Source organism: Macrotis lagotis, chromosome X (genome assembly GCF_037893015.1).
Source record: "Macrotis lagotis isolate mMagLag1 chromosome X, bilby.v1.9.chrom.fasta, whole genome shotgun sequence".
Classification (NCBI taxonomy): domain Eukaryota; kingdom Metazoa; phylum Chordata; class Mammalia; order Peramelemorphia; family Peramelidae; genus Macrotis; species Macrotis lagotis.
The window spans coordinates 96653136-96680324 of NC_133666.1; the positions used below are offsets into that span (position 1 = coordinate 96653136).

General features: G+C 34.5%; 1 protein-coding gene across 1 annotated transcript in view; it reads left to right on the top strand.

Annotated features, from left to right (window-relative positions):
- Positions 1–27189, top strand: part of SNX30 (sorting nexin family member 30) — a 196851-nt gene that overhangs the window by 107718 nt on the left and 61944 nt on the right. The window contains exon 3 of the mRNA XM_074202797.1: positions 12201–12311. Within this exon, the coding sequence (XP_074058898.1) occupies positions 12201–12311 (111 nt within the window). The remainder of the gene's footprint in view (positions 1–12200; positions 12312–27189) is intronic.

Genomic DNA, 27189 nt, shown 5'->3' on the forward strand with positions numbered 1-27189 from the left:
TAAAGATTTGTTAAGATAGGATGTTTGCAGAAAGGGCATATGGAAATTCTAGGCCTAGATAATGTTCTGAACAAAAGTCATACAGAAAAGGTAAACTGTGATTTGGAACAGTGTTGACTCATTTAAGAACATTAAATGGTAGCAACTTTTTACTGAGGTAGAAATTTTGTTAAAAATTAGACGTCGGGGAGGCTAGGTGGCCTAGTGGATAAAGCACCGGCCTTGGAGTCAGGAGTACCTGGGTTCAAATCCGGTCTCAGACACTTAATAATTACCTAGCTGTGTGGCCTTGGGCAAGCCACTTAACCTCATTTGCCTTGCAAAAAAACCTAAAAAAAAAATTAGACATCACCATTTTACATTATCAGTTTGCTTGAGAGTGATCAGGTTATTTGGATTAAAAGAGAAGTGATGTTTTTTAAAGAGAATCCCCAATAAGTCTTTAAGAAAAGGTGCAGGGGCAGCTAGATGGCACAGTGGATAGGGCACTGGCCCTGAAGTCAGGAGTACCTGAGTTCAAATCCGGCTTCAGACACTTAATAATTACCTAGCTGTGTGGCCTTGGGCAAGCCACTTAACCCCATTTGCCTTGCAAAACCTAAAAAAAAAAAAAAAAAATTAGACATCACCATTTTACATTATCAGTTTGCTTGAGAGTGATCAGGTTATTTGGATTAAAAGGGAAGTGATGTTTTTTAAAGAGAATCCCCAATAAGTCTTAAAGAAAAGTTGCAGGGGCAGCTAGATGGCACAGTGGATAGGGCACTGGCCCTGAAGTCAGGAGTACCTGAGTTCAAATCCGGCTTCAGACACTTAATAATTACCTAGCTGTGTGGCCTTGGGTAAACCACTTAACCCCATTTGCCTTGCAAAAAAAATTCCTAAAAAAAAAAAAAAGAAAATGTGCAGAGCAGGGGTTGATCTTAATTGGTGTGAGGAATGTAGGGTATTGGTCTTCACAGGGTGTGGAGGGGAGCCCTTAGGGAGTCCCTTGGGGAAATGGCCCAGCCCATCACAAGACTGGAAGAGTCTTCCTAATCCCATTCCAGGAATAGCAAACCCCAAGCTAGTTATCAACTGGTCAAGAGTGACCTGGAGATCTTGAGGTAATGCTACTGAATTTGTGCAGTTAGGTAAGTGAATATTAACCCACACACCCTCTGTGATGATTGGGCTTCATTAGCATATTGTGCATAGTATGATGTGTGGGGGGGTTCATATTAGGGGCATATCATGGAATGGGTGGACCTTTTAGATTGTAACTCAAACTCTGAGAGCCTGTGAACAACTAAGAGGGAGGGGAAAGAGTTTCTGAAGACCATAAATTACCTGACTCCCTAGACCAATGTGTGCTTCATGCCTAGGTGAGGCACCTATACCTTGTAAGGTGTCTCTTGCAAGATTCATGAATAAAATGTACAATTTTCTCTCACTCTAGCAGGTTTTTCTTTGCATTCATTTATAACAATTGGCATAGGGATGTGTCGGATGTGTTTACCTGCTTAAATAAAACTAGGAGATTTCTCAAGGTATGAAGAGAAAAGTTTTATTCAATTCTTGAGAACTGGACCCCCTTGCTCCATCTTAAACATGGGGAGAGAGAAAAGGGGTAAAGAGCAGGAAATCCAAGATTCATTTATCCTAGTGGGATTCCCCCCTCCCCCACTGACCCATCCTCATTAGTGAGGAATGTGGTCTTCACAATCTATAGGTGTAAATTTCTCTAAAGAATAAGCATATAATTCAAACAGAGACAGGTTCTCCCCCTCCAGGACAAGGAATGTAGAACCATCTGGACTTGTCCAGATAAGACAGGGTCAATTTACTCTTTACATTCTGGTCAAGGTAACATAAAATTGCTTGTCAGGGGAGGAGAGGTAGAAGAGACATATACACAGCTCAATTTCTAATCTATAATATTCTACTGAAGAAATCTCAGACTTTATCCCATTCAGGGAGTTAATCACTGTGAGCTCCTTACATTGATGAATCAAAATACCAGGAATCCCTTCCTTTCTTTGCTAGAATCTAATCTGGTGATTGCTTTTGTTGGAAGATGGGAAAGAAAGAAATATGTCAGCCCCATTTCCCCACTCCACACCATTTCCCTTCTCCACTCCCCCCACCCTGATCCCTACATCCTCTGGCTTGCAAGGAAAATTTTGAGTCTTTTCTTCTAAACTGAAAATGTTTCTGAGAACCAGAAATATTTCTCTCCACAAAATACCTGTTCTTCTGAGTCTTTCTCAGACTTCTTTGCAAATTTATTATACCTATATGTCATATCCATCAATTATGGGCACACCCAAAGGCTCTGTCCCTGACCCTCTTCCCTTTTTCTCTACATTCTTTTTTCGCTGACCTCATCAGCTCCTGTGTGTTCGATTTCTATCACAAGACCTTACCACTAGATTATTGCAATAGCCTACTAACTGATCTTCCTCCTTAAAGTCTCTCACTTTTCCAATGCATCCTCAGCTCCAATGAATTGCCTGAAGGGTAGCTAGGTAATGCATTGAATAGAGTGCTGGGTCTGAAGTTAGGAAGACTCACCCTTATGAGTTCAAATTCAGCCTCAAGACATTTACAAATTGTGTGACCCCAGGCAAGTCACTTACATCTGTTTAACTCTGTTTCCAGTAAAAAGAGCTGGAGAAGGAAATGCAAACCAGACTAGTATCTCTGCCAAGAAAACCCCAAATAAGTTCATGAAGAGTCAGACATGACTGAACAGCAACAAAGATCATGCCAATTTTCTACTAAAAAAGAGCCATTTGCTTCCTATTACCCCCAAGGATCAACTATAAAATACTCTATTTAGAATGTAGAACTTCTTCCTACTTTCCTCACTCCAACATACTTCCTACTTGCCTTTCCTCTCACACAATGCTTTCATCTCCCAACTGTGTGCTTTTGTACTCACTTTATCCTATGCTTGAAATGCTTCCTAATATCCTGCTCACAGGGATTACTTCCCTGTGAGATTTTCAAATCCCAAATTGCTTTGGGAGGCTTTCCCAGTATCCCCAGCTGTAAATGCTTTCTTCTCTGAACTTGCCTTCTGTCTGCTCTGTATGTGCCTAATTATTGTCTCCCCTGTTAGAATGTAAGCTTCCCAAGGTCAAGGACTATTTTCACTTCCTTCTGTATCCCCAGTGTACTATCCACTCTGCTGCCTAAACTGCTTTTATTCTCAATTTGGGGGAAAGCATATATGAATTTTATTATCTTTTTGGTATCTTTTCCTTCCTGGAGAGATCTTGTAAATAGTTCATTGAAGCTTTTTAAGATTGTGTTACTTGTGAAATGAATTTCCTCCATGAGTATTTTGTTTGACTCACCCAATCTTACCAACTAGGTGCTGCTTGCATTTTTTAATTTTTCTTATAGGATATCAGGTAACATCCTATTGTGGCAACTCTACTGTCAATGATAGTATTAATACATTGTTAACAAATAAATACATCTATTACTATTTTATAATGTTTATATGCATTTTCATGAATAAATATATTTCTATGATATTAATATCCATTATTTGCATTTGACTTAATAATTAGTAAATTCTAAATGGTAAGAAACATTGAATTTGGGCAGGTGGGAAAGGGTGGTTTATGAGTTCAGTGTGAATAAAATGTAAAAATACTTTGTTAAAAACATACATAAACATACACATACATATATACATTCATTCAAAAAGTGGTATACTATAATAAAATGTGAACAGCTGATGATAATTAAAATTGATTAAAAATTAAAGGCCTAGATTACATAATATTTGCATTATATTGAGTCACAACAATTACCCAGGTTTTTGAGACATTAAGTTTATGTGACTTGTGTTTTTAAGCCTTTGATATAAACTATTGAGTTTTAAATATTGCCAATGTCATAATTCTTAAAACTCAGATAAATTTCAGATGAAGAGATAGGAACTTTAATTAAGTATAGATTTATAACCCTTGTGATATACGTATCACAAATTTAATATAGAACTTTTTTTTCTGTCCAGTTTCTGATATTGTTGTCTATGAGTGTCCCATCCAATAATTGGGGCAGTTAGGTGGCACAGTGGATATATAAAAGTGTTAGACTTGGCCTCAGATTTGGGGCTGCATTTTCCTGTTTGAACTAACATTTTCTTTCTGTTCTTTGCTTTATCCTTTGACTATCTGAACTTACTGCAAGTAATTTCTTTGATGGCAAATGCTGCATTTGATTTACTGATATTTCTTTCTATTTGCTTTTCCATAATTAGACTCATGATAAGGAACAAATGCTCAGAATTCCAAGTATTTAAACACTCACTGAGCATTTTAAAAAGAAGTTTATTTGTATTATACCTATTTGCCCTCTCTGCTGTCTGAATTTCAAACTGGTTCTGCAACTCACACTCATTTAGTGATAGATAAATGGTGTTTATAAGTACATTAGAATAGAGAAAAAGATTTCTTGGTAATTTCTTTATGTCATAATATCTACAGTAATATGTGGGATACTGGTTTTTTGATTTGTTTGTTTTCCTGGTGTATATAATGTGAAGACATTGATTTCTTTTAACTTTTTAATTCTTCTCATACAACACTTAGATTCTCTGACAGCTAGAGACAAGAAGGCCCCTTGGGTCCTTTAGTTTCTCCCCTTACCCTGTGCATCAGTCATCTTATCATAGCCCATGTTATCCTGGAATCCATGAACTTGATTTAAAGAAATTTCTTATGACTATTTCAACATAATTGGTTCCTTATGTATTTAACTTTATTCAATGAAAAATATTAGCCTGAGATAGGATAATGGATTTCAACAGATTACCAAAGAGATCCCCAACATAAAATAGTTTAAAAACCCCAGTCTAGAATGAGAAGGGAATTTAGGGGCCCTCTAATTCAACATTTTACAGATGAGGAAATTAAGGCCCAATTTTTGGTTAAGTGATCAGCACAAAGTTTACAAGTAATCAGCAGCAGAAGTGGAATTTTATTAAGTTACTGCTCTGTGGTAGGCACAGTGCTAAATGCTAGTCATATAAAGACAAATGAATAAATGAAATAAATAGTCCTTGCTCTCTTGGAACCTCTATTTTGTTTGGTGAAACCTGTACACAAATCCTTTATAGTTTGATTCTGTAGCTTAGTAAGTTTTAACTCCTCAATGGCTATCAGTTAAACTATGAAAATAATATGATGGCCACAGAGCCTTTCAGTATTCAAAGGACTATTCAGGGTTCATCTTAGCTTCCTGTGAAGGAAAACAATGCATTTAGAAACTGGCTTCGAGAAGCTTTTTTTTTAAATGATTGGCTTCAGGAAGAAAGTTGTTTGACAAGTGTGACTGAAAACATTCTTGAGACTCAAGGCGCATGAAAGAAATCATCTATTTATTTATTATCAAATATTTACAATCTATTTGAAAAGTTAGTGTAAGTGACTCAACATAAATTTGTTAATATATGATCTGCATTCTGTCTTTCCCCTTCCTCAACACTGCTGCAGTATTTTCTTATGATTTCTTAGTGATCTGAGCCTTGATCTCACATTAGCATATCTGCTTGCAGTAGGAAAAGCAAGTCACTTGAGTTCCCAAATTTGGCATTTCTTTGACTTCTCACTTTTCCCCTCCATGTAGTCAATCAATTACCACATCATTTTGGGAATCAGTCCCTCAGCTTTCCACTTACAGCCACCATTGTAATTCAGACCTTTTAATACTTCTTGCTTGGACTACTGTAATAACCTAAATTTTATTTTATTTTAATCATAAGTCCTCTGAAAATTAAAACCCTTGTGTTATACAGTTCACAAGTTGTAGATATAGAAGTAACTAGTGTCCCAATAATTGGGGCAGCTAGGTGGCATAGAAAAGTGTTAGCTCTGGCCTCAGATTTGGGGCTGCATGACACTTGGGCAAGTCACTTAAACTCTTGTCTGCCTCAAGTTCCTCATCTGTAAAATGAAGATAATACCATCTAACTCCCAGGGCAGTTGTGATGTTCAAATGAGAGATTTGTTAAGTGCTTAACATAGTTCCTAACACATACTTGGCATTCCTTCCTTCTTCCTTCCTTCTTTCCTTTCCTTTCTTCTTTCCTCTCCTTCCTTCCCTCTTTAATTTCTTCCTTCTTTCCTTTCCTTCCTTGCTTCCCTCTTTCCTTCTCCCTCCTTCCTTCCATCTTTCCTTTCTTTCCTTCCCTCTCTCCTTCCTTTCTTCCCTCTTTCTTTCCCTTCTTCCCCTTTCCTTCCTTCCTTCCTTCCTTCCCTCCTTACCTCTTTCCTTTCATTTCCTTCCTTTTTTCTTTCCTTCCTTCCTTCCCTCCTTCCCTCTTTCCTTTCCTTTCATTTCCTTCCTTTTTTCTTTCCTTCCTTCCTTCCCTCCATCCTTTTATTCCACCCACCTCTCCTTCTTCCCTCCCTCTCTATATTTTCTGTTATAAATCCTATGAATAAGATTGAAAAGAGACTCCCATTAATAGTATTTTCTTACTTAATAGATCAGTATCAACCTGGGGTTTTTTGCTCCCAACTATCTTGAATATCCAGCTGCTTGCCTCCCTTAGAATCAGTAAGAGGAAGTGTTCTGACCCTTCAGAGTGATTTGATCTCTTGAGCTCCTTACTTAATTAGGAATGTGTGGCTGCAAGTTCTGACTTCTCACTTTCTTGTCCTTTGCCACTTTCCTTCATGCAAAGGATACTCCTGAAATGCTTTAAAAGCTAAAAAATTGAATGATTTGGCCCATAGTAGTCTATATTCTAGAGCTTATATTCTGTCATAGGAGAAGGCTTAACCATAGTTAAAATACCATTTTATGATAAATGCACTATAGACTTGTGAAAAAAAAAGTTCTTTGAAAGATCCAGAGGTAGGATTATAATTCATTGTGAATGAAACAGAGAAGAATTGGTATTTGAGTTGGATTTTAAAGGTTATATAGGAAAATAATCAAGCAACAAACATTAATTGTTTCTGGTGCTATGCTGGGTCCTGGAAATACAAAGACAAAATATGTATTTTTCAGCTTCAGGGTGAATGGGGAAGGACTTTGGTAGCCAGAGAGTAAAGAGTAGGTTTGAGGGACTGAAAGTAGTTTAGTTTTGGAACATTCATCTGTATTGAGGATTTTAAGATGTCAGCAAAATCATCTCCATAGTCAGAAAACTTGAGCAATGTCCTGTTGCCTATTCTGGTAGTTGGAGGTTCTGGCAATTATTCGGGCAGGATTTAAGTAAGAAATGCTATTAGGCTATTGAAGTCATCCAGGTCAGAAGCGTGAAACTCACTCTCGAGTCAACCTGAGGCAGATTAAAATTTAATTGGAAAATACTTAACAAAAGGAATAAAAATGCATTACAATATAGATGCTAACTTGTGACTCTGTAAATCAATATTCAGCCTGTAGAGATCAACACATTTATTTGGTGTGGAAATAGAGTAAAAAAGGAATAGATGCATCTCCACTTATAAATGTGAGCTTGGACAAGTTCCATGTCTCTCAGGGCTATAGTTTTCTCATCTGCAAAATGAGCACCATACTTGAGATAGTCTCTAATGACCTTTCCAGATCTAAGTTTGTGATCCTGCAAGAGGAAATGGTAAACAACTGAATATTAGGTTCAAGGGGTTATCTTTTACTCATGCCTGTCCTCTAGATTACAAACTTGAGAACCAAGATCAGAGAAACACAGTGTAGGTAGAGCTGGTTTGGAAGAAGAAAATAAACTATTTTGATCCTGTTGAGTTAGAAGTACTGGCAGATAGACAGATGCAGTTGCCTTGTAGAGAACTTAAAACAAGGATTTTGAAATTAAAGAACTTGGGAGGTTATCTTGAAGAGGAAACCTGAGCTGGAAAGTTCTTGGCTAACATCTACTCTCGCAGAGGGGAGATCTAAGTAAAACTAGACTCCAGGTAACTGCACCTCAGTAGCCTCACTTCACCTCATAACAAAGAAAAAATTAGAACCATACAGAAGTAGCAATGGAGCAGCCCAGCTAGTAGCAGAGCTTCAGATTTTACCATACCTCATTATTTGAAGTGTCATAACTGACTAGAAATGATATTTTTGTTTGTTTATTTTATTTATTTACTCTCAGCTACTTTGCAGTCTCTTTTCCTGATCTTTGAACCAGTTTGACAGAATTGGGAGTATATAATTGACTGTCTAGTTTTGAAATGGTGTATTTATGGTAAAACAATATATACAGTGACTACAGCAATGTAAACAGGATACAAATGGGAAACTGAATGTTATGTTAATATAGCAATTAGCTTTATACTTGAAGAGTTGAGAAACTGAATATGGAACATTGCATATATTATCAAACTTGATGTTTTTAAACTCTTTTTTCCCCATATGTTATAAGGTTTACCTTTAGATTAGGGAGGAGAGTGGAATACATTGGAAAATGGAGGTAATAATTTTTAAAAGGTGACAAAATTTTTAAAGAAAGAAATCATATTGATAGCTAGATAATGGAGTCAGTAGAGTATTGGAATCTGGACTTAGAAAGACCTGAGTTCAAAACTTGATTCAAGTACTTACATGACTGTGTGACCCTGAGTAAAGTCACTTAACCTCTATCTCTCTCAGGTTATTCATTTATAAAATGAGAATAGTAGTAGCACCCATATCCCAGGGCTGTTGTGAGGATAAAATGAGATAATATTTGTAAAGTTATTTATCGTAGTCAAAGAGCTATATGAATTGTAACTATTAATATTATTTTCTAGAGTATTAATTTATTCCCCTTCCCACTCCCCTTTTTAAAAATTTTACCTTTTCATGTGTCTCTTGAGTCTCCTGTTTAAAGTCCAAATTTTCTATTAAGTTCTGGTCTTTTCATCAGGAAAAGTTGAAAGTCTCCTATTTCATTAAATGTCCATCTTTTGCCCTGGAAGAGAAGGTTCAGTTTTGCTGGATATTGGATTCTTGGTTGCATTCCAGGCCCTTTGATCCCTTAATGTTGACGCTGCCAGGTCCTGTGTAATCCTTACTGTGGCTCCTTGGTATTTAAATTGCTTCTTTCTGGCTGCTTGCAGGATTTTCTCTTTTATCTGATGGTTCTGGAATTTGGCTACAACGTTCCTTGGTGTTCATTTTGGGATCCCTTTCCAGAGGGGATCGATGTATTTTTTCAATAATTATTTTTCCCTCTGGTTCCTTGATATCAGGGCAGTTTTCCCATCACTAAATCCTGTAATATTAAATCTAGACTTTTTTTCTCTTCAATGTTTTCAGGAAGACCAATATATTTTTAGGTTATCTTTTCTCAATCTATTCTCCAGGTCAGTGGTTTTATGTTTTTTTTCCTCTTTTTTAACATTTTCTTCTATTTTTCAATTTTTTAATTTTGTTTAACCAATTCTTGTTGTATCATGATAGAGTATTAATTTAACAAAAATAGTCTCATCTGAAAAATAATTCCAATAATTTAAAAAATAGACAAATGATGGTTGTCCCAGGCCCATTGGTAGATTAAAAAATAATTTCTGCTATTCATTTGCAGGGGGCACTTATTGAGTAATATTTTACTTTAAAAAAAGGAACAGGAAAATTATCAAAAAGTTACTAAAATGAACTTGAAAAAGTATACTTCAGTAAAACCACAGGTTCTAGTCTTTTATGTTACATTTATGTCTCAGAATCCCTATCCTTTCAGAGCTAAATGAGGCCTTTACTGGTATCCTTACTCAATCTCTGAAACTGCTTTGTACTCATTATTATTTATTTTCTATCATACAGCATGTCCAAAAAAAGTTTAAAACTACACTTTAGCTTTTTGGACACATGATGTATTATTGTACATTCTTCTCTTGGTTGAATATAAGCTTACTTATTGACTAATATAGTTTTATATATAAAGGATGTATGCATATATATATATATATATATATATACATATATTCCATAGTGAGAAAAATCAATTTAGTTACCTTTCTCTTAGTGAAAAGCATTTAATTAGAAAATTCTTAAAAACAAAGCCATATTCTTATACACATAATAAGAAAAGATATATAATTAGAGTCCAGAGATGAGAAGCATTGCAACAGTGAAAATTTTATTGGTTCCTTCTGAGAAATGTGATAGGAGAGGAGAACACCGCTGAAGTAGGAGGGAGGAAAGGGGTGCCAAAGGCATGGCACCTTTGTTATTAAGAACTTCCTCCCCAACAGATGTTCTTTCATTCAGTGACTCTAGCCTCCTGGCTGTTCCCATGAACAAGAGTCTCCATCTCTCCGGGCATTTCCTCAGGCTGTTCCTCCTGCCTGGAATGCTTTCCCCTCTTCACTCTTTTTTTTTTTTTAGGTTTTTGCAAGGCAAATTGGGGTTAAGTGGCTTGCCCAAGGCCACACAGCTAGGTAATTATTAAGTGTCTGAGACCGGATTTGAACCCAGGTACTCCTGACTCCAGGGCTGGTGCTTTATCCACTACGCCACCTAGAGGCCTCTCCTTCACTTTTGATTACTGACCTCCCTGGCTTCCTTTTAATTTCAACAAAAATCCTACTTTCTACAGAAAGTCTTTTCTAATCCCTATTAATTCTAATGCCTTCCCTCTGTTATTTCCTAGTTATCCTATCTATAACTTGTGTGTGTCTGTGTGTCTGTGTCTCTGTGTGTGTTTATTTGCATGTTATCTGCTTTGTTAGATTGTTGGCTTCTTGATATCTGTCTTTTCTCTTAACTTAACACTTAGCTTAACACTTAACACTTAGCACTTAACATAGTGCCTGATACTTAATGTTTATTGATTGGATTGATTAGGCCAAGTTGTCTGCGACTTTTAGTGGGACTGGGAATTGAAACTATTCTGTCAGACTAGGTTTTTTTTTAATTAAAGAACGATTTTATTTATATTGACTTTGACAATTTTTCCCCTATTCTTGCTTCCCTCCTTCCACCCCCCACAGAAGGCAGTCTGTTAGTCTTTACATTGTTTCCATGGTATACATTGATCTAAGATGAATGTGATGAGAGAGAAATCTTAAGGAAGAAAAATAAAGTATAAGAGATGGCAAAAATTACATAATAAGATAACAGGATTTGTTTTCTAAATTGAAGGTAAAAGTCTTTGGTCTTTGTTCAAAGTCCATAATTCTTTCTCTGGATACAGATGGTATTCTCCATTGCATATAGCTCAAAATTGTTCTTGGTTGTTGTGCTGATGTAATGAGCAAGTCCATCAAGTTTGAACATCACCCCCATGTTGCTGTTAGGGTGTACAGTGTTTTTCTGGTTCTACTCATCTCGCTCAGCATCAGTTCATGTAAATCTTTCCAGGATTCCCTGAATTCCCATCCCTCCTGGTTTCTAATAGAACAATAGTGTTCCATGACATACATATACCACAGCTTGCTAAGCCATTCCCCAATTGAAGGACATTCACTTAATTTCCAATTCTTTGCCACCACAAACAGAGCTACTATGAATACTTTTGTCCGAGTGATGTGTTTTTACCCTTTTTCATCATCTCTTCAGGGTATAGACCAGTAGTAGTATTGCTGTATCAAATCATTCCATTGGGTCTTCCAAATTGCTGTCCAGAAAGGTTGGATGAGTTCATAGCTCCACCAACAATGTATTAGTGTCCCAGATTTCCCACATCCCTTCCAACATTGATCATTGCCCTTTCTGGTCATATTGACCAGTCTGAGAGGTGTGAGGTGGTACCTCAGAGAAGCTTTAATTTGCATTTCTCTAATAAGTAATGATTTAGAACAATTTTTCATATGACTATGGGTTGCTTTGATCTCATCTGTAAATTGCCTTTGCATATCCTTTGACCATTTGTCAACTGGGGAATGGCTTTTTTTAAAAAAAAAATTTGACTCAGTTCTCTGTATATTTTAGAAATGAGTCCTTTGTCAGAAACATTAGTTGTAAAGATTGTTTCCCAGTTTACTACATTTATTTTGATCTTGTAAACCACCATTTCTAAATACAGTTAGTTCTAAGGGCTATTTTCATTCCTGGTAGCTAGGGAAAAACAACACCAAACCAAATAGCATCATTCCAGCTTCTAAGTTTTAAGTTGGGTCTTTAGAGCCAAGATTGTCATCCACTTGACACCAATGGAGTGGAGCGGGGCAGTTGGATGCAGGATTTCCTTAAACTTGGTTTATTCTGAGAAAGTCTAAAAATGTTTTTCTTTATCTCCTACATGATCTTCTCTGTTTCATTTTTTCCCCATTTCTTTTTTGTAGACCAGTCGAATAGAATTTGACTTGCCAGAATATTCAATTCGTCGAAGATACCAGGATTTTGACTGGCTGAGGAACAAACTGGAAGAATCCCAACCTACCCATCTCATTCCCGTAGGTAGTAAGCCCTTGTATCTCATTACTACTCAGTTTGTCTGCATTCTGCTTGCTTGGAATGGTCACTGAATCTACATCATTTTGGGAAGCTCAGATTTCCCTTTGGCTTCTTAATTGAGGAAGGTAAAAAAGTCTTCTCTTAATACTATTTTTCCATGAGTCAGATTTTAATGAGGTGAGGTAAATATTAACAGAAACAGGCTTCAGTTAACCAGAAGGTTCCAAGAGGAATGAAATAATAAAAATTAGCAAAAAGAAATGAAAAATTTATTATCTCAGCCCCCTTTATTGATCATAAAGAGGCCTATAATACTTCTATATGATCTCACACTTATAAATTGGCATATCCTTATTGGAATTGGACTGACAAATATAAGCGGAGGAAACATTAAAACAAGAGTAACACAATATTGTCATCAATATTAAATAACATGGGGTCTTCTTGATCTAGCTTATTACATCCTCCAAGTGAGCATTTAATCAGCGCATTTAATTTTGGGTCTTAGCTATCCCATATATCCTTATCTGATCCTGGGGAAAATTCTTTCTTGGAAATTTTGGAATAGGTCTTATTGCCAGAACAATTCTGGAGACTTTTTTCCCCCATTAAATCTGCTTCCCTGGTTCTGTCAGTTACAGAGCAGTTCATTAAGTAATGCTGCTAAAATCTGCTTGTGATAAAGCTTAATACAATTTAGTAAGGCCTAACACAACCTTTTAAATTTTGTCTTCCAGAGTTTATGTGATAAAAAACAGCTTTGAATGCATGGAGTTAATCTTATAAATAAAGAATAAATTCAACTAGGAAGCTATAATTCACCTTAAAGTTTAGAGAATTTCAGTTTTTACATACTCCTTACTGTTTCTGTCTTTACTTGAATATTGCACATGAAGGCTAAAGGAAGAATCTTACAAAGGAATCTATGAAGGTCTAACATAAAATAAACCCTTCTATCTCTTAATATTATTGGATGGAGATTCCAAAAGCAAAGAAAAGTGATTAAATATTTATTTACAATTATCCCAATTTTACAAATAAAGTCCTTGATACAAATGTATTTTCATTGCAATTCAATTCAATAATACAAGTGCATATTCAATTGGACCTGAAGGAAGTTCAGTACTTTAGTTTTTTCAATTTTGTCTTAATTACTTTCAGAACCAAAAGAAAAATTTACACAATATCCGGGATCAACATATACTTGTCTTTGTTTCATAGTTCTTAATAGAAATATTTGAGTATTACAACAAGGGTTTCTCTCTCTCTCTCTCTCTCTCTCTCTCTCTCTCTCTCTCTCTCTCTCTCTCTCTCCCCCCCCCCCATATACCCTTTACTGTTTATCTGCCATAGGCATAGAAATTTGCTATGAAAGGAAGGAGGGCCATGGTTATAGTAATATCAGTGTCTCTTCATGGTCATAGACTAACGATATAATTGAATGCAGAATCTTTAGTTCTGTTAGATTTCAGGTAAAAGTCATAGTTAATGTTTTTGGAGCAACCAATCATATAGCCAAATTCCACAGAACAACCAGACACATAGCCAAGCTGAAAAGAAACCAGGTCGGAAAATTTCCTGTTCAGAAAGGAAATAGCACAGTGGGAAAATCTGCCATTACCTTTATAAGGCTATCTTCCCAGATACAGAAGTTCATCTGTAGCAGTTCTCAAATATACTCCCTTTGATGAACATATGACATTTCCCTTGAATGGTATATTACTTAATTCAGACAGTTATGGCTGAAGTCAAAACTCAGAAAAACATCATATTACAGCCTATGGGAATTTTACCTTAAATAGTAAGTTTCACCAATTATAATTTAACACTTAGGACAGTTAGCATCATTTTTTTCATATTGTTGCAATAACAAATAGTTAATAAGCACATACTGGACTTTTTCTTATTTTCCCTTTCTTAATTCAAGTCAGTCCTGGACCAGAAATCAAAATCATTAGAAATTCAGAAGATAATCATATTCTGTAGTTACACACATACAGTGAATACATAATAGTTTGCTCAAAAACCAGAAACACAATGGTTTCCATGCTAAAAGATATTCATATCTTAAGGTATGTTAACCCCTAAGGCTGTAATGAAATATTTTAAATCTGTGGTCTGTTGGGACAAAGTAGAATTAAAAGTCTAACTTTAATACATAACTATTCTAGGTACAATTTCCTAATTTTACTAAACAGTAGCCAAGCAAGCTATCAGATAACAATCACTTCCTATAAAATGTAAACTTCCTCACTTTAGATGTAAAAGGTCCTAGTTTCTCATTAAACCACTTCATTACTTTAGAATTTCACAATATGTTCAGCAAGACTAATAATATTTAATGACCTTGCTCAAACAGAGTGTCCTAAGAGACCTGGTAAGTCCCCAAAAACCTCACAGATAGTTAGAATTTATAAGGCCCATTGTACTTTTCTGTAACAATAAGTTATTATTATTATTCATTTATAAGCAAAATATACTCAATTAAATACTTAACAGTTTTTAAACATTGTGATCATATTCTCTAACAGTTCAATTCATAATTTAATAGCTTCCAAATTAAAAGAGAAGTTAAACTTCTAAGAATATAATTACATCATTCTCTATGAATTTTTAAAATTCATATCAATTATACATTGGTTTTCCCCAAATCACAATACAAGAAAAATTAGCAGCTTAGCAAAAACACAAACAGTATTATGGATTTTAAAACAAAACAGAACTGAATTTCCAGTCAAATGACATCAATTCAGTGGAATGCATTTCTGAGTTAGCTTACAAAGACAATCACTTCATCTATCAGTTTGGCATTCTATACTAATTGCATTCACATGGTCAACCTTAAAGGACTTGCTCATTCCATCAGTGCAACAATCGGGCACAGTTTTGAAGTACCTGCAATGGAGAATACCATCTGTATCCAGAGAAAGAATTGTGGAGTTTGAACAAAGTCAAAGTTATTTTTTTTAAAGTTATCTTATTATGTAATTTTGCTATCTCTTATACTTTATGTTTCTTCCTTAAGGATCTCTCTCATCACATTCAGCTGAGATTGGGGTGGCTAGGTGGCAGTGGATTGAGCACCTGATAGGAGTACCTGAGTTCAAATCCAGCCTCAGACATTTAATAATTACCTAGCTGTGTGGCCTTGGGCAAGCCACTTAACCCTGTTTGTCTTGCAAAAAAAAAAAAAAACTTAAAAAAATACAAACAAACATTGAGATGAGATCAATGCATAACATAGAAACAAAAGTAAAGACTAACAGACTGCCTTCTGTGGGGGTGGGGGAGGGAAGCAAGATTAGGGGAAAAATTGTAAAATTCAAAGTAAATAAAATTTCTTTAAAAAACTAATTGCATTCATAAAGAAGTACAGAGTAACTTTTAAGGAATTACAATTTTAATTATTATTCATGCAGTTTCTAAATATATTAAGTGTTTTTGCATTAATATCTGATCAACATCAAACATTATAGTTATTCTAAAAGGATACCCCACCTTAAATGAGATCACAACTTATATAATTTTATTTTATTTTTTAATTACATAAATATTTTATTTGTTTTTCCAACTACATGCAATGGTAGATTTTACTGATCAATTTTTTTTGAGATTTTGAGTTTTACAATTTTTCTCCCTCCTTTCCCTCTTTCTCCCCCTTCCCCAGAAAGTAATCTGATATAGTCTTTCCACACATCATAATATAATTTTAGGCGAACTCAGTCAAACCAAAACTGGATTTAAAATTGCAAATGGTACAATTAAAAAATTTCAGTGTTCCCAGTGGCTATTAGCTGCCAATACCTCAAGTCATAGGATCCTTTAATACTGAATGTTTTAGAAAGATTTTGTGGTAAATATGGGAGATTGAATTAAATGACCTTTGAGGCCTAGATTTCAGCCTTCACATTCTTACTTTTATATCTTATATATCTTATATATTTTTTATATCTTTTATATCTTCATATCATATATATATTCATATATATATATATCTTTTTGTAATACCTTCATTTCTGAATATTTATTTTCCCCCTGCTCAAAAATGAATAAAAATGAAAGTAAAAACATTTTTCATTTCAACAGAATCTATCAACATATCAGCCTTATATCTAATATTCTACACCTATAGTTAGTTCCTTATCTCTCCAAAGAGGAGAGAGAGTTGCATTTTCTACTTTGGTCATTATAATTAAAAAGCATTCAGTTTCATTTGAAATGGATGTACTTTAGTGTGGCTTTGTTAAGATCATATCTTTTGTCAGACCACATCCTTTCATTTTTGGTTTGGAAAATTACTATATACTTATTTGTATATGTATATATGTATAAAAATATATGTCTATTATATATGTATTCATACATATATATATATATATATATATATATACACACACACATTTGTTTCAACTGAGTAAATATTTATTACGCTCCTACAATGTGATAGGTACTATAAACTAAGTACTGAGAATACAACATAAGAATGCAAATAAGAAAATACAGATAAAGAATACACATAAGAAAAAGTGCTCTCCCAGAAGGGGCTGACATTCTACCCAGGGGTGATTAACAAATGACACTTGGAGTTGAAAAGTTTGAGGAGTTGAAACTTAATACCACTAAATTTAGTTCATCTTAGAATATTTGCAGTAAACAATTTAACTGAACAGTTATTCTACCCATTATTTGCAATCATTCTTCATGATACTATACAAGTTGCAACATAAATGGGCAAAGAAGTGTGTTATATGAAAATTGGCTTTTAGCAGAAAGACATGAAATGTTGAGGGGATTATTTTGAAAGACCCTTTTGCTTTACTGATTTTTAGGACTTCTGGTGGCTTAATTCTTTAAAAAAAATTAAATCAAACTTTATTTTTAGCTAAGAAGCATTTCTTTTCTTTTCCTCCCACCTATCTGTTAATTTTACAGTTGGTTTACATCATTACAGATTAGCATTTTCTGTTCTAGTATGTGAAGCAAATTACTCATATGAAATATTACTCTAGTGAAATTTAATTGATTTCTGATGGTTTCATTCTCTTTGTAAAAAAAATGCTTAGTTGGAAGTAACTCTTAGTCTAATGGTTGCTAACATTTTTCCTCCCCCTTATGAAATTTTAAAGACATAGTTTCCCAGTCAAAACTTAACATAAACTCAACAAATTTTCCTTAATGAGGATTCTTATATGAAAATGACTGCCCATTTTATACTAGAAACACATCCTTAGCTAATTCAATGGGGAAGTGTATAATCATAAAATTTTTTGTTGTTATAGTTGCTGATGACTTCTGCTGAAATTGAACTGTTAGACCTTGTTTTCTAGAAGTTTTCTATTAGTCTCTGTGTTCTATTATTTGTTGTAGGCATAGAATACATTTTCAATTAGGTACTAGGAAAAAAAATTGAAAGGGAAGTTAAGCACTAAAAAGATGAATGTTTAAAGAAATAAACACCTAAAATAGTCTGTTTTTCCTACCCCTCAATTTTAGCTCCTCAGATTTGAATCATAGGAAATACTATTTTGTAAAACATTTATAAAGCAAATTATATTCTTTAATATTTAATGTGTTAATATATCCATACCTGAAAACTCCTAAAGGCCAGACTATCTATAAAAATTAATATTTAATCATGACTCACATTTACACTTTACACCTACTTTATGAATTGCATTATATACAAGTATTATTCCCATTCTTCAAGGGAGGAATTAAGTGATCCTTAGGGTCACTGATTTAGCAAAATACAGATCTGGGTCTGGACTGGACTGGCTTGCCAGTCTAATATTCTTGGAATTGCATCATATTCTTTCTAATTGCTGAGGAAATAGAATTTTAAAAATAACCCAAATTCATAAAGACAGTTAAAGTGAGGAGAGAGTTAGTAGTGTTCTAAACTGTCGAACATACCTCCTTCTAAACTGTAGAACATACCTACTTAGGAGTATATATATCACCATAAGATCTTCTCAGGAGGTATGAAACAGTGATGAAAATTATTGGATTTTTTTTTTTAGAATAAGTTCAAAATAAACACAGTTACTTTTTCAATGAAAACAAAGTTTAAATCAGAGTAAACAAAATTAAGACTAATGTGGTAAATTCACTTCTCCCAACAATGAATGCAACACAATGGTTGCATTTAATATGGTATGTACAAAGGAGATCAAATTTGAGTTGGTGTCTTTTGAATTTTGACATGGGCACCATCTGCCATTGTTGTCATTACTCTTTATCAATTTATAACAGTCAGACTTTGTCATTGTGGGGCTTACAGCATTTGAACATGAAATAGAAAGTTTTATTTTCTCCTATTTCTCTAGTTTAGCTCTCTAATTATCTCTACCTTTGATCTCTTTCCTTAGCCAATTCCTGTGATTTCAATAGTATGGTGAACTTCCTATGAGGAGCTTTTCTCAACCAATGCATATTAGTAGCTGTTTGGTGCTTATGACTCTTACAGGTGTCAGACACAGTCCTAATATTCAGGAATGCTGCCTGAACTAGATTAAAATATAATTCAGAAATATTTAACAAAATAAATAAAACTACAATAAAGCATAGATAACATTAAATCTTAAAACCTAAAATTAGTGCAAGCAATGATGTATAGTTTATTGAAGTAGTGGAAAAGTCATTAAAAAAGTCATTAAATCATCACTGAGATTAATAATTATTATTATTATTATTAATGAAGAAAGAAGACCTCAGTTTTCTTAATATAAATGTTTTAGATTCAGAAAAAAAATTAATGCATTAAAGTAACAGATTAAAGTGACTAAAACTGTTTGGTGTATACCCCCAAGAAGTCAAGGATAAAAGCTTATGAAACAAAAAAAACCAAAACCACTTATAAAGTTATTCATTTGATTCCCTATTTATGATATGTTGTTAAAACTAATGGAAAGGAGTTTTTGTTAGTTTGCAAAATCTTTTATGACAATGCTACACCAATAGAAGCTTTCAGTATATTTATGGACTGTGAAAATAACATGGAAGAAACATTGCAGGGTGCTGGAAACTTTGCTCTAAGCCCTGCCATCACATTTTTGATAACAATAACATGGTTGTTATTTTTATACAAGATAAATATAAAGTTGTAAAGGATTTTGTCAATGAAGCAATTATCTCTGTCTGTGGGGGCTTGTTTGTTTTGTACATTTAAAATGTTATTCTGAAAATTAAAATTAAAATGTTCTTCTGAAAGTTGATCCATAGACTTCACTAGACTGCCAAAGGGAGTCTGTGATGTAAAAATATTAAGAAGCCCTGGTTTTTATGTAGCTGGTTTTGAAAAATGGGGACTAGGTCTGGGAACATGATTACACTTTTTGCAAAAGGGTTTGAGAGTTAATATTCCTAGTGAAGTCCTCTCAGGGTTAAAAATCATTAAAACAAAGACAGACTATTACTCTTAGAGTATTCTTAGAAAAAAGAGGGGGAGAGAGAGAGACCTTGCATTCCAAGCCAGACACCCTCCCAATTCTGTTAGGGGGGAAATAGTGGACTATTTCCAGAGAGACCTGTCAGTCACCTATTTGATGATAAAACCATCTTAACTGGGAGAATAATAGACTGTTCCCATGAGAAAAACCTTGCATTCCAACAAAGCTCATAAGACTCCTCTTGTTTGATGATAAGTAGACTATTACTTCAATAAAATAGTTATAATCCTGAAGGTTATTCCCACAAATAGAATGTAACTCTGAAGACTAACCAATGAGTCGACAGAGAGGGATGATAGGGAGGAGGAGGGGATCTCATTAGGCCATATAATCTTGCTTGACTGTCAATTCGGGTCAATTACTTGATCTTCACTACCTTTGCAAGACTTGGAGATTTTCTGGAGAAAAGCCAAAATAAACTTTCTTTTTTGTTCAGAGGAGTCTCTATATTTTTTAAGTGGATTTTTATCCTACACAGGTTGTATCATTTCAAAAAATCTAGGAGTCATTGCATTAATAATCTAATTCTTTATATCAAAATAAATTTCCCTGCAGTTCCTTCAAATAGCACAATTTCATGATTCATTAAAGAAAGGATCCAATTATCAACTCTTAAACAACACAAGTTTTTAGGAACATATCTGTTATAAAAAGTGAAACATGTTTGTATATTCAATTGATTATTAAATCTTCTGTCTAAGCCTTTTGAGGCCTAGCCAAGAGGTTCTATATTTATTTTTTGGGTTGTAAAGATTTGTTTCTCAGTCAGTAGAGCAGTGATGTGTAGTTTGGTCCATGATTGGAGAGGAATAGGATCTTAATGAGTACAAAATAGAGATACCATACACACGCCACAGTGAAGCAGATGTATTGGGTTTTTTGGGTGGTTGAAATCAAGATCAGCAATAACAAGTATCTTATATATATTTATGAAATGTATCATCTAGTCTATGGAAAATAAGCATATATAAACATATCTATATCATGTCTATAAACATTATACTTAACATGCAGAGAAAATGCACCTGCTTAATATACACACAACCCTTTATTGAGGAATTGTGCAATCTGAGAAGTGACCTAACTCACTACAGCTTCATTTCACAACTTTCCCTGTATTTGAGGTTAAAATATGCAATTTTGTCTATAAAAAACTGAAATCACACAGAAATTACAAATATTATAGAGATCAGTGAACAAGCATTACTTTTTATTTTATCATCATTTTTTAACTTTTGTGTTGGCAGGGAAGATATAAAAATTTTAATTCTTTAGAACTTTACTACTCTAAGAATAATTAGAGGGTAGAATATAACTGAAGAGAATGAACCTAAGGGATATAGGTTTAATTGGGTCTTGTCCCTCAGTTGAAGAGGTCCAAGATCACATCACTCTGTTTGAGATAATAACCTCTGAAAAAAAGCAGGAGAGGCAGCATGGAATACATAATATAGTGGTGGTAACTCAATAGAAATGTACTCGAAGATCCTTCTGGGCTGCATATTGACTGAGAAAATATAAAAATTATATTTTATGTTTTATGCATTTTGTTAAATATTTACTAATTATATTTTAATCTGCTTGGGGAAACATCTGTGACTATTAACAGACCTCAGCACTGCCTACCAGTGATTAACACCTCTGATAGATAGATAGGCTTGTGTTCAATTCCACTTATGTCACTAACTGGTTTGTGTGTGATCTTGGGAAAATCACTTCAACTTTCAATGGCCCAGGCTGCCTCTAAGACTGTCAGTTACAGACCAGAAAGTATATAGAAAATGTTTTTAGTTGAACTAAAATAATAAGAATTAAATTTTTTTTAGCCTAAACCTCTTTTGTTCCATTTAGGAACAAAGAATTAAGACCTCAGAAAAAGAGATTAAAGATGGTTTAAAACCAAAAGTATTTTTTGTGTAGTTCAGCAATGATCTAGTTGAGATCATTGTTTTTCCCCCCATTTTCTGAAATGATTGGCCTCATGAACTGACCTCCTGAGGAAGTACTTTCCTCTATTCAGAAAGGATTAGAATATTGATCACAAAGAGGTAAATCTTTTAGTCTTTGAATGGAGTAGTCAAGGTGGGAACAGTTTCAGTAGAAATTATTCAGTGGCAATGATTTTAGAATGTTGACCCTTTACTTACCTAAGATTCCTAAAAATTTTACCTTTGTTTTCCACAATAAAAATGCCCAAGGGCATGGAGGATCAAATCAACTGATTCTTTTCTCTCTCTAAACTAGAGATGTTTAGATTTGGAATAATGTTAAATCAATAAAATTGTTTCTGGTATATTTGTGCCTAAAATTGAGAATACAGTATTAATATCTTGGTTTTCTTTAAAACAAAGAAGATACTGACCTCTTTTGATCAAGGTAATCTCCTCATGTGGGAGATCCTGTTATTAAAGAAATTGCAGGTCCATTTGTACAAAACACATAATTTAAGAGCCCTTTTACGGTATCACATTTGATTCTCACGATAGTGCTCTGGGGGAAGGGAGCAGTTAAATGAGGAGACTGACTCAGAGAGGTTTTGTAACTTTCTCTAAGATAAAATATTTAGTAAATTGTTTAGCTGACTTTAACCTTCATCTTCTGACTTTCTAATTTTTTGTCTTTCAGCATATTACTTCCCATCTCCTTTGTTTAAAATCATATTGTTGTAAGAAGTCTAGAAAGCTTCTTGAGAGATTGGCTAGCCAAAACCTTGGAATTCATCCTTGTCTGGCTTGTTTCATGTACTGATACTTCATATAAAGACAAGTAACAGTCAGAATTTATTTTATATGTGCCAGAGGAAATGTCCCAGTTCTCCGTCTTGCAGCAATTATGTATATAGAATCTCCGGTTTTTTTACAATAAATAACTGGATGTTGTGATTTAAACAAACTAGGAGAGATCTTTTGTGGGAGAAATACTGACTTGGACATGCTAGTGATAGTATATTTTGTGAAACTATAAGAAATTTAAGTGCAGAGCCAATATAGCAGACTAGAGGCAATCACTCAGTTGAACTCTCCTGACATTTTCCTCCAAACAATTTAAAAATAATGCCTCAAATAAAATATTGAATCAGCAGAGCTAACAAAAGGTCCAGGTGAGACTTTTTTCTGGTTTAAGAAAATTTAGGAGGGTGGCAGAAGTCTGTGCCAATGCAGTGGAGCCCTATCCAGAGCCCACACATACACTTCAGTGGCAACAGCATCTGCTGCAGCAATTATTAAGTGTCTGAGGTTGCATTTGAACTCAGGTACTCCTGACTCCAGGGCCAGTGCTCTATCCACTACGCCACCTAGTTGCCCCTACTTGGTGACAAGGGAGCAGGGATCTTGATCATAATTTCAAAGTAAAATGGAACATGAGTGTATTTTTTTAGCTATAGAGGACCATGATAAAGACCAGAGGACTTTAGGAAACAGAGAGAACAGTGACCACATTAGAATCACACCATCTTGAAAACACCAAGAATGTACAGATCCCTACAATTAGTTCTGAAAACAGTAGCATAGAAAAGCCTGAAATTTGGGACAATGCTTCCCCATTCCTAAGTGAGTAGAATTCAGCTTTAACAAAAAATTCACAGTCAAGAAATAGATTGGAAACAATAAAAAAATGAATTTTATCATAAAAAAATATTGAACTTCCTTAAAGCTGCTTCAATGTTAAAGAACCAGAGGGCTTGGAATATGATACTCCAAAAGGCAAAGGAACTAGGATTACAACCAAGAATTACCTATCCAGCAAAACTAAGTAAAATACTTTAGGGGAGAAAATAGATATTTAGTTAAATAAAGAACTTCCAAACTTTTTTTTTTTGTAAGGCAAGCGGGGTTAAGTGGCTTGCCTAAGGCCACACAGCTAGGTGATTATTAAGTGTCTGAGACTGGATTTGAACCCAGGTACTCCTGACTCCAGGGCCGGTGCTTTATCCACTATGCCACCTAGCCACGCCCTTCCAAACATTCTTAATGAAAAGAAAATGGAATAGAAAATGTGACAAACAGAAGATTCAAGAAAAGCATAAAAAGATAAATATGAAAAATTATAAAGGATGCAATGTTAATGGTTTATATTTCTATATGGGAAGATGATCATGTAACTACTAAAGATTTTACATAGGGAATTTACATAAGGAATTTACATAGGGCATAGGTATGAGAAGATTGTGTTGAAATTATATCTAAAAAAATGAGAGAAAGAAATGTACTTCAAAAAGGTGGCATGGGGAAAATTTTCTCACACAAAAGTGGTAAATAAGGAAGAGCTTTTACAATGGAGAAGTAAGGAAAAATGGAATAAGAAATATGAATAATGCAAGAAAATCTTGAAAAAAGTATCCACAACTTGGTAAAGGAGACACAGAAACATTGAAAAAAATAACACCTTAAAAAACAAAATAGGCCAAATGGCAAAAGAATCACAAAAATCCAAATAAGAGAAGAATGCCTTCAAAAGCAGAACTGGCCAAAAAAGGAAAAAAGTTATACAAAAATTCACTGAAAAAAAACAAAAATATACTATTAGAATGGAGTCAAACTTATTTTTTTTAAAAAAGAGATTTTTCCAATTGATAAATGGTCAGAGGAGAACAATTGTGCTATAAGAAATGTCAAGGGTTGATTTCAGAAGGAACTTGGAAAGACTTTTGTAAATTGATGCAAAATGAAGTGAGAAAAACCAAGAGATCATTATGCACAGTAACAGCAGTGTTTATGATGATTATCAGCTGTGAAAAACTTGACTATTCTGATCAATAAAGTGATCTAAGATTATTCTGAAAGATTCCTGATGAAAAAAAGAGAGAACAGGGGCAGCTAGGTGGCACAGTGGATAGAGCATTGGCCCTGGAGTCAGGAGTACCTGAGTTCAAATCCAGCCTCAGACACTTAATAATCACCTAGTTGTGTGGACCTTGGGCAAGCCACTTAACCCCATTTGCCTTGCAAAAAAAACTAAAAAAGAAAAGAGAGAGAGAGAGAGAGAGAACTGATGAACTCTAAGGACAAATTGAAATATAATTTTCTTTTTTTCTTGCTTTTTTGTGAAATGTGGAAATATATTTTATATATTTAACATGAATAATTTATATCATATTGCTTGCCTTCTCAATAGTCATGGGAGAGGATGGGAGGAAGGGAGATAATTTGAAACTCAAAATTTAAAAAGAAAAGAATGTCAAAAGCAAATAATTTTTAAAATGAAAATGAAAAAACTATAAAAAATTATATAGATGTGAATTTGGAGTGAAATGTACCATACCAATTAGTATGTTCCAAAAATTTGTTTGTAAGCTGGTTGTGTGGGACTCCTCCACTAGAAATATGGTGGTTATATTTCCAGACTATCCTTTGAAGTTTGATCTTCATTTTATAGATTTTATAGTTATAAAATTATAACCCAATTAGACTGAACAGTCATCTGCAAATAATACTGCTAATATAAGTGGTAGGACAGGATTCCTTTCTGTCCAGAAAGATGCAGAAAGAGTGGAACATATTAGCATGATGTTTGATTAGCATAGTTACCCCAGCTATTGAGGTAAGGACTCATTATTTGACAAAAACTCCCAGAAAACAGGAAAGAAGTTTGGAAGAAATTACATTTTAATTAACTTTCCTACTGTCTACTTTTCTAATAAGGAAAAAGACATTCAAATAACTATATATCTTATACAGTGCACTCTCTCTCTCTCTCTCTCTCTCTCTCTCTCTCTGTGTGCTCGTGGCACACACGTGTGTGTGTGTCTATATGTATGTACACTGTGTATGTGTAAATGGGAGGTAATTTCTATGGGATCACACAAGGGGTAGGAGCTGGGGAGTTGATTTCAAACTGAGTCTGAAAGGAAACCAGGGAAATTAAGAAGCATAAGTGAGGAGGGGAGAGCTTTCCTGACTTGGGGAAGTAGTTCTTTTTTTAAAAACTAATATTTAGTTTAGTTTTTTTTGTTATCAGAACTTTGCAAAGATGAGCATTTCCATATACAAAGAGAAGGGAGGGCAGGATTCCATCTGAATCTACAAATTGTTAGGAGCTGTGAAGAGGAAAAGGAGATTCATTGTTGGTAGAGGAAGTAAATTGGTTCTGCTATTCTTCAAAAGCAGTTTGAACTATAGTTGCTCATTCATTTATGTTTAACCTTTGACCCAGAACTTCTAGGTATACATATACAGTTTGATTTCTGTGCTACCTGGATGTACTATTCTATGAATACATATGAATAAAAAAATTTGTAGATTTTGTTGTCGCAAAGAACTTAATTCTACATTCTAATGGGGGAAATAATATATCCATAAATACCAAGATATAAATAATTTAGTAAAGAATAGATACATGTGGTGGTGGTAGTGGTAGTAGTAGTAGTAATGGTGATGGTAGAAGTTGAAGTATATAGCAATAACTGGTATCTATATAATGCTTTAAACTTTGCAAAGGACTTTATAGTCTCTTCATTTTATCTTCACCCCAGCTTTGAGGGGGAAGATGTTATTGTTATGATGATGGTGGTGATGGTGATGATGATGATGATGATGATGATGATGTGCTATAATAGGAACATCTCTATTTTACAGATGAATAAATCGAGGTAGATAGAAGTGTAGTGATTTGCCCAGGTTCACACCTGAGTATCTGATTCCATATTTGAACTTGAGTTGATCTTACTCAAATTCACTGAGCTGCACAGCTGCCTCTAGGTAGACAGTGAGAGGTACAAGCACCTGGGGCTGCCTTGGAAAAGCTTACTCCTTTAGAAGATAGCATTTGAGCTGAATCTTGGAGGAATCGGGAGTTCTAAGAAGTGAGAGTATTTTGAATATGAGGGCTGTGACAAACAATGTAAAAGCATGGGGTTAAGATATGATATGTCCTATGATTGGAATAATCAGTAATTCCATGAGCATGAGAAGAGAGTTGTCACAATCAAAGTCAAGAAACATTTTTAAGTGCCTACTATTGATAGACCCTGTGCTAAATACCAAAAAGGCAAAGAAAGGCATGAGATAATCCCCATTCTAACAGAACTCACAATCTAAGGGGCTGGAGGGAGTGATAATTTAAAAAACTGAAGGAGAAGGAAAGAAGGTACTCAGTGCAAGGTCATGATGACAGATAGGTAAGAAATGAACTCAGATCAGATATGAGTTACAAAATTAAATTTCATTTTATACAGTGATGAGTTTCTGGAGATTATGAAGTCCAGGAGAGCAGCCGAGTGGGAAAGGATAAGAATTTCCTAGGTATCGTTATTAAAAGACAGACCTGAGAATAGCTCCAGACATTCATCCTACCACTACCTTTCTTCAGTCAGAGGTGGGGAGGGGTCCTAGAGGCACAGGATGCTGAAGAAATATGAATTTCATATTTAAATTCATTTGCAGAATGATGTATTTCTGGAGATCATGAAATTCAAGAGAGCAACTAATTC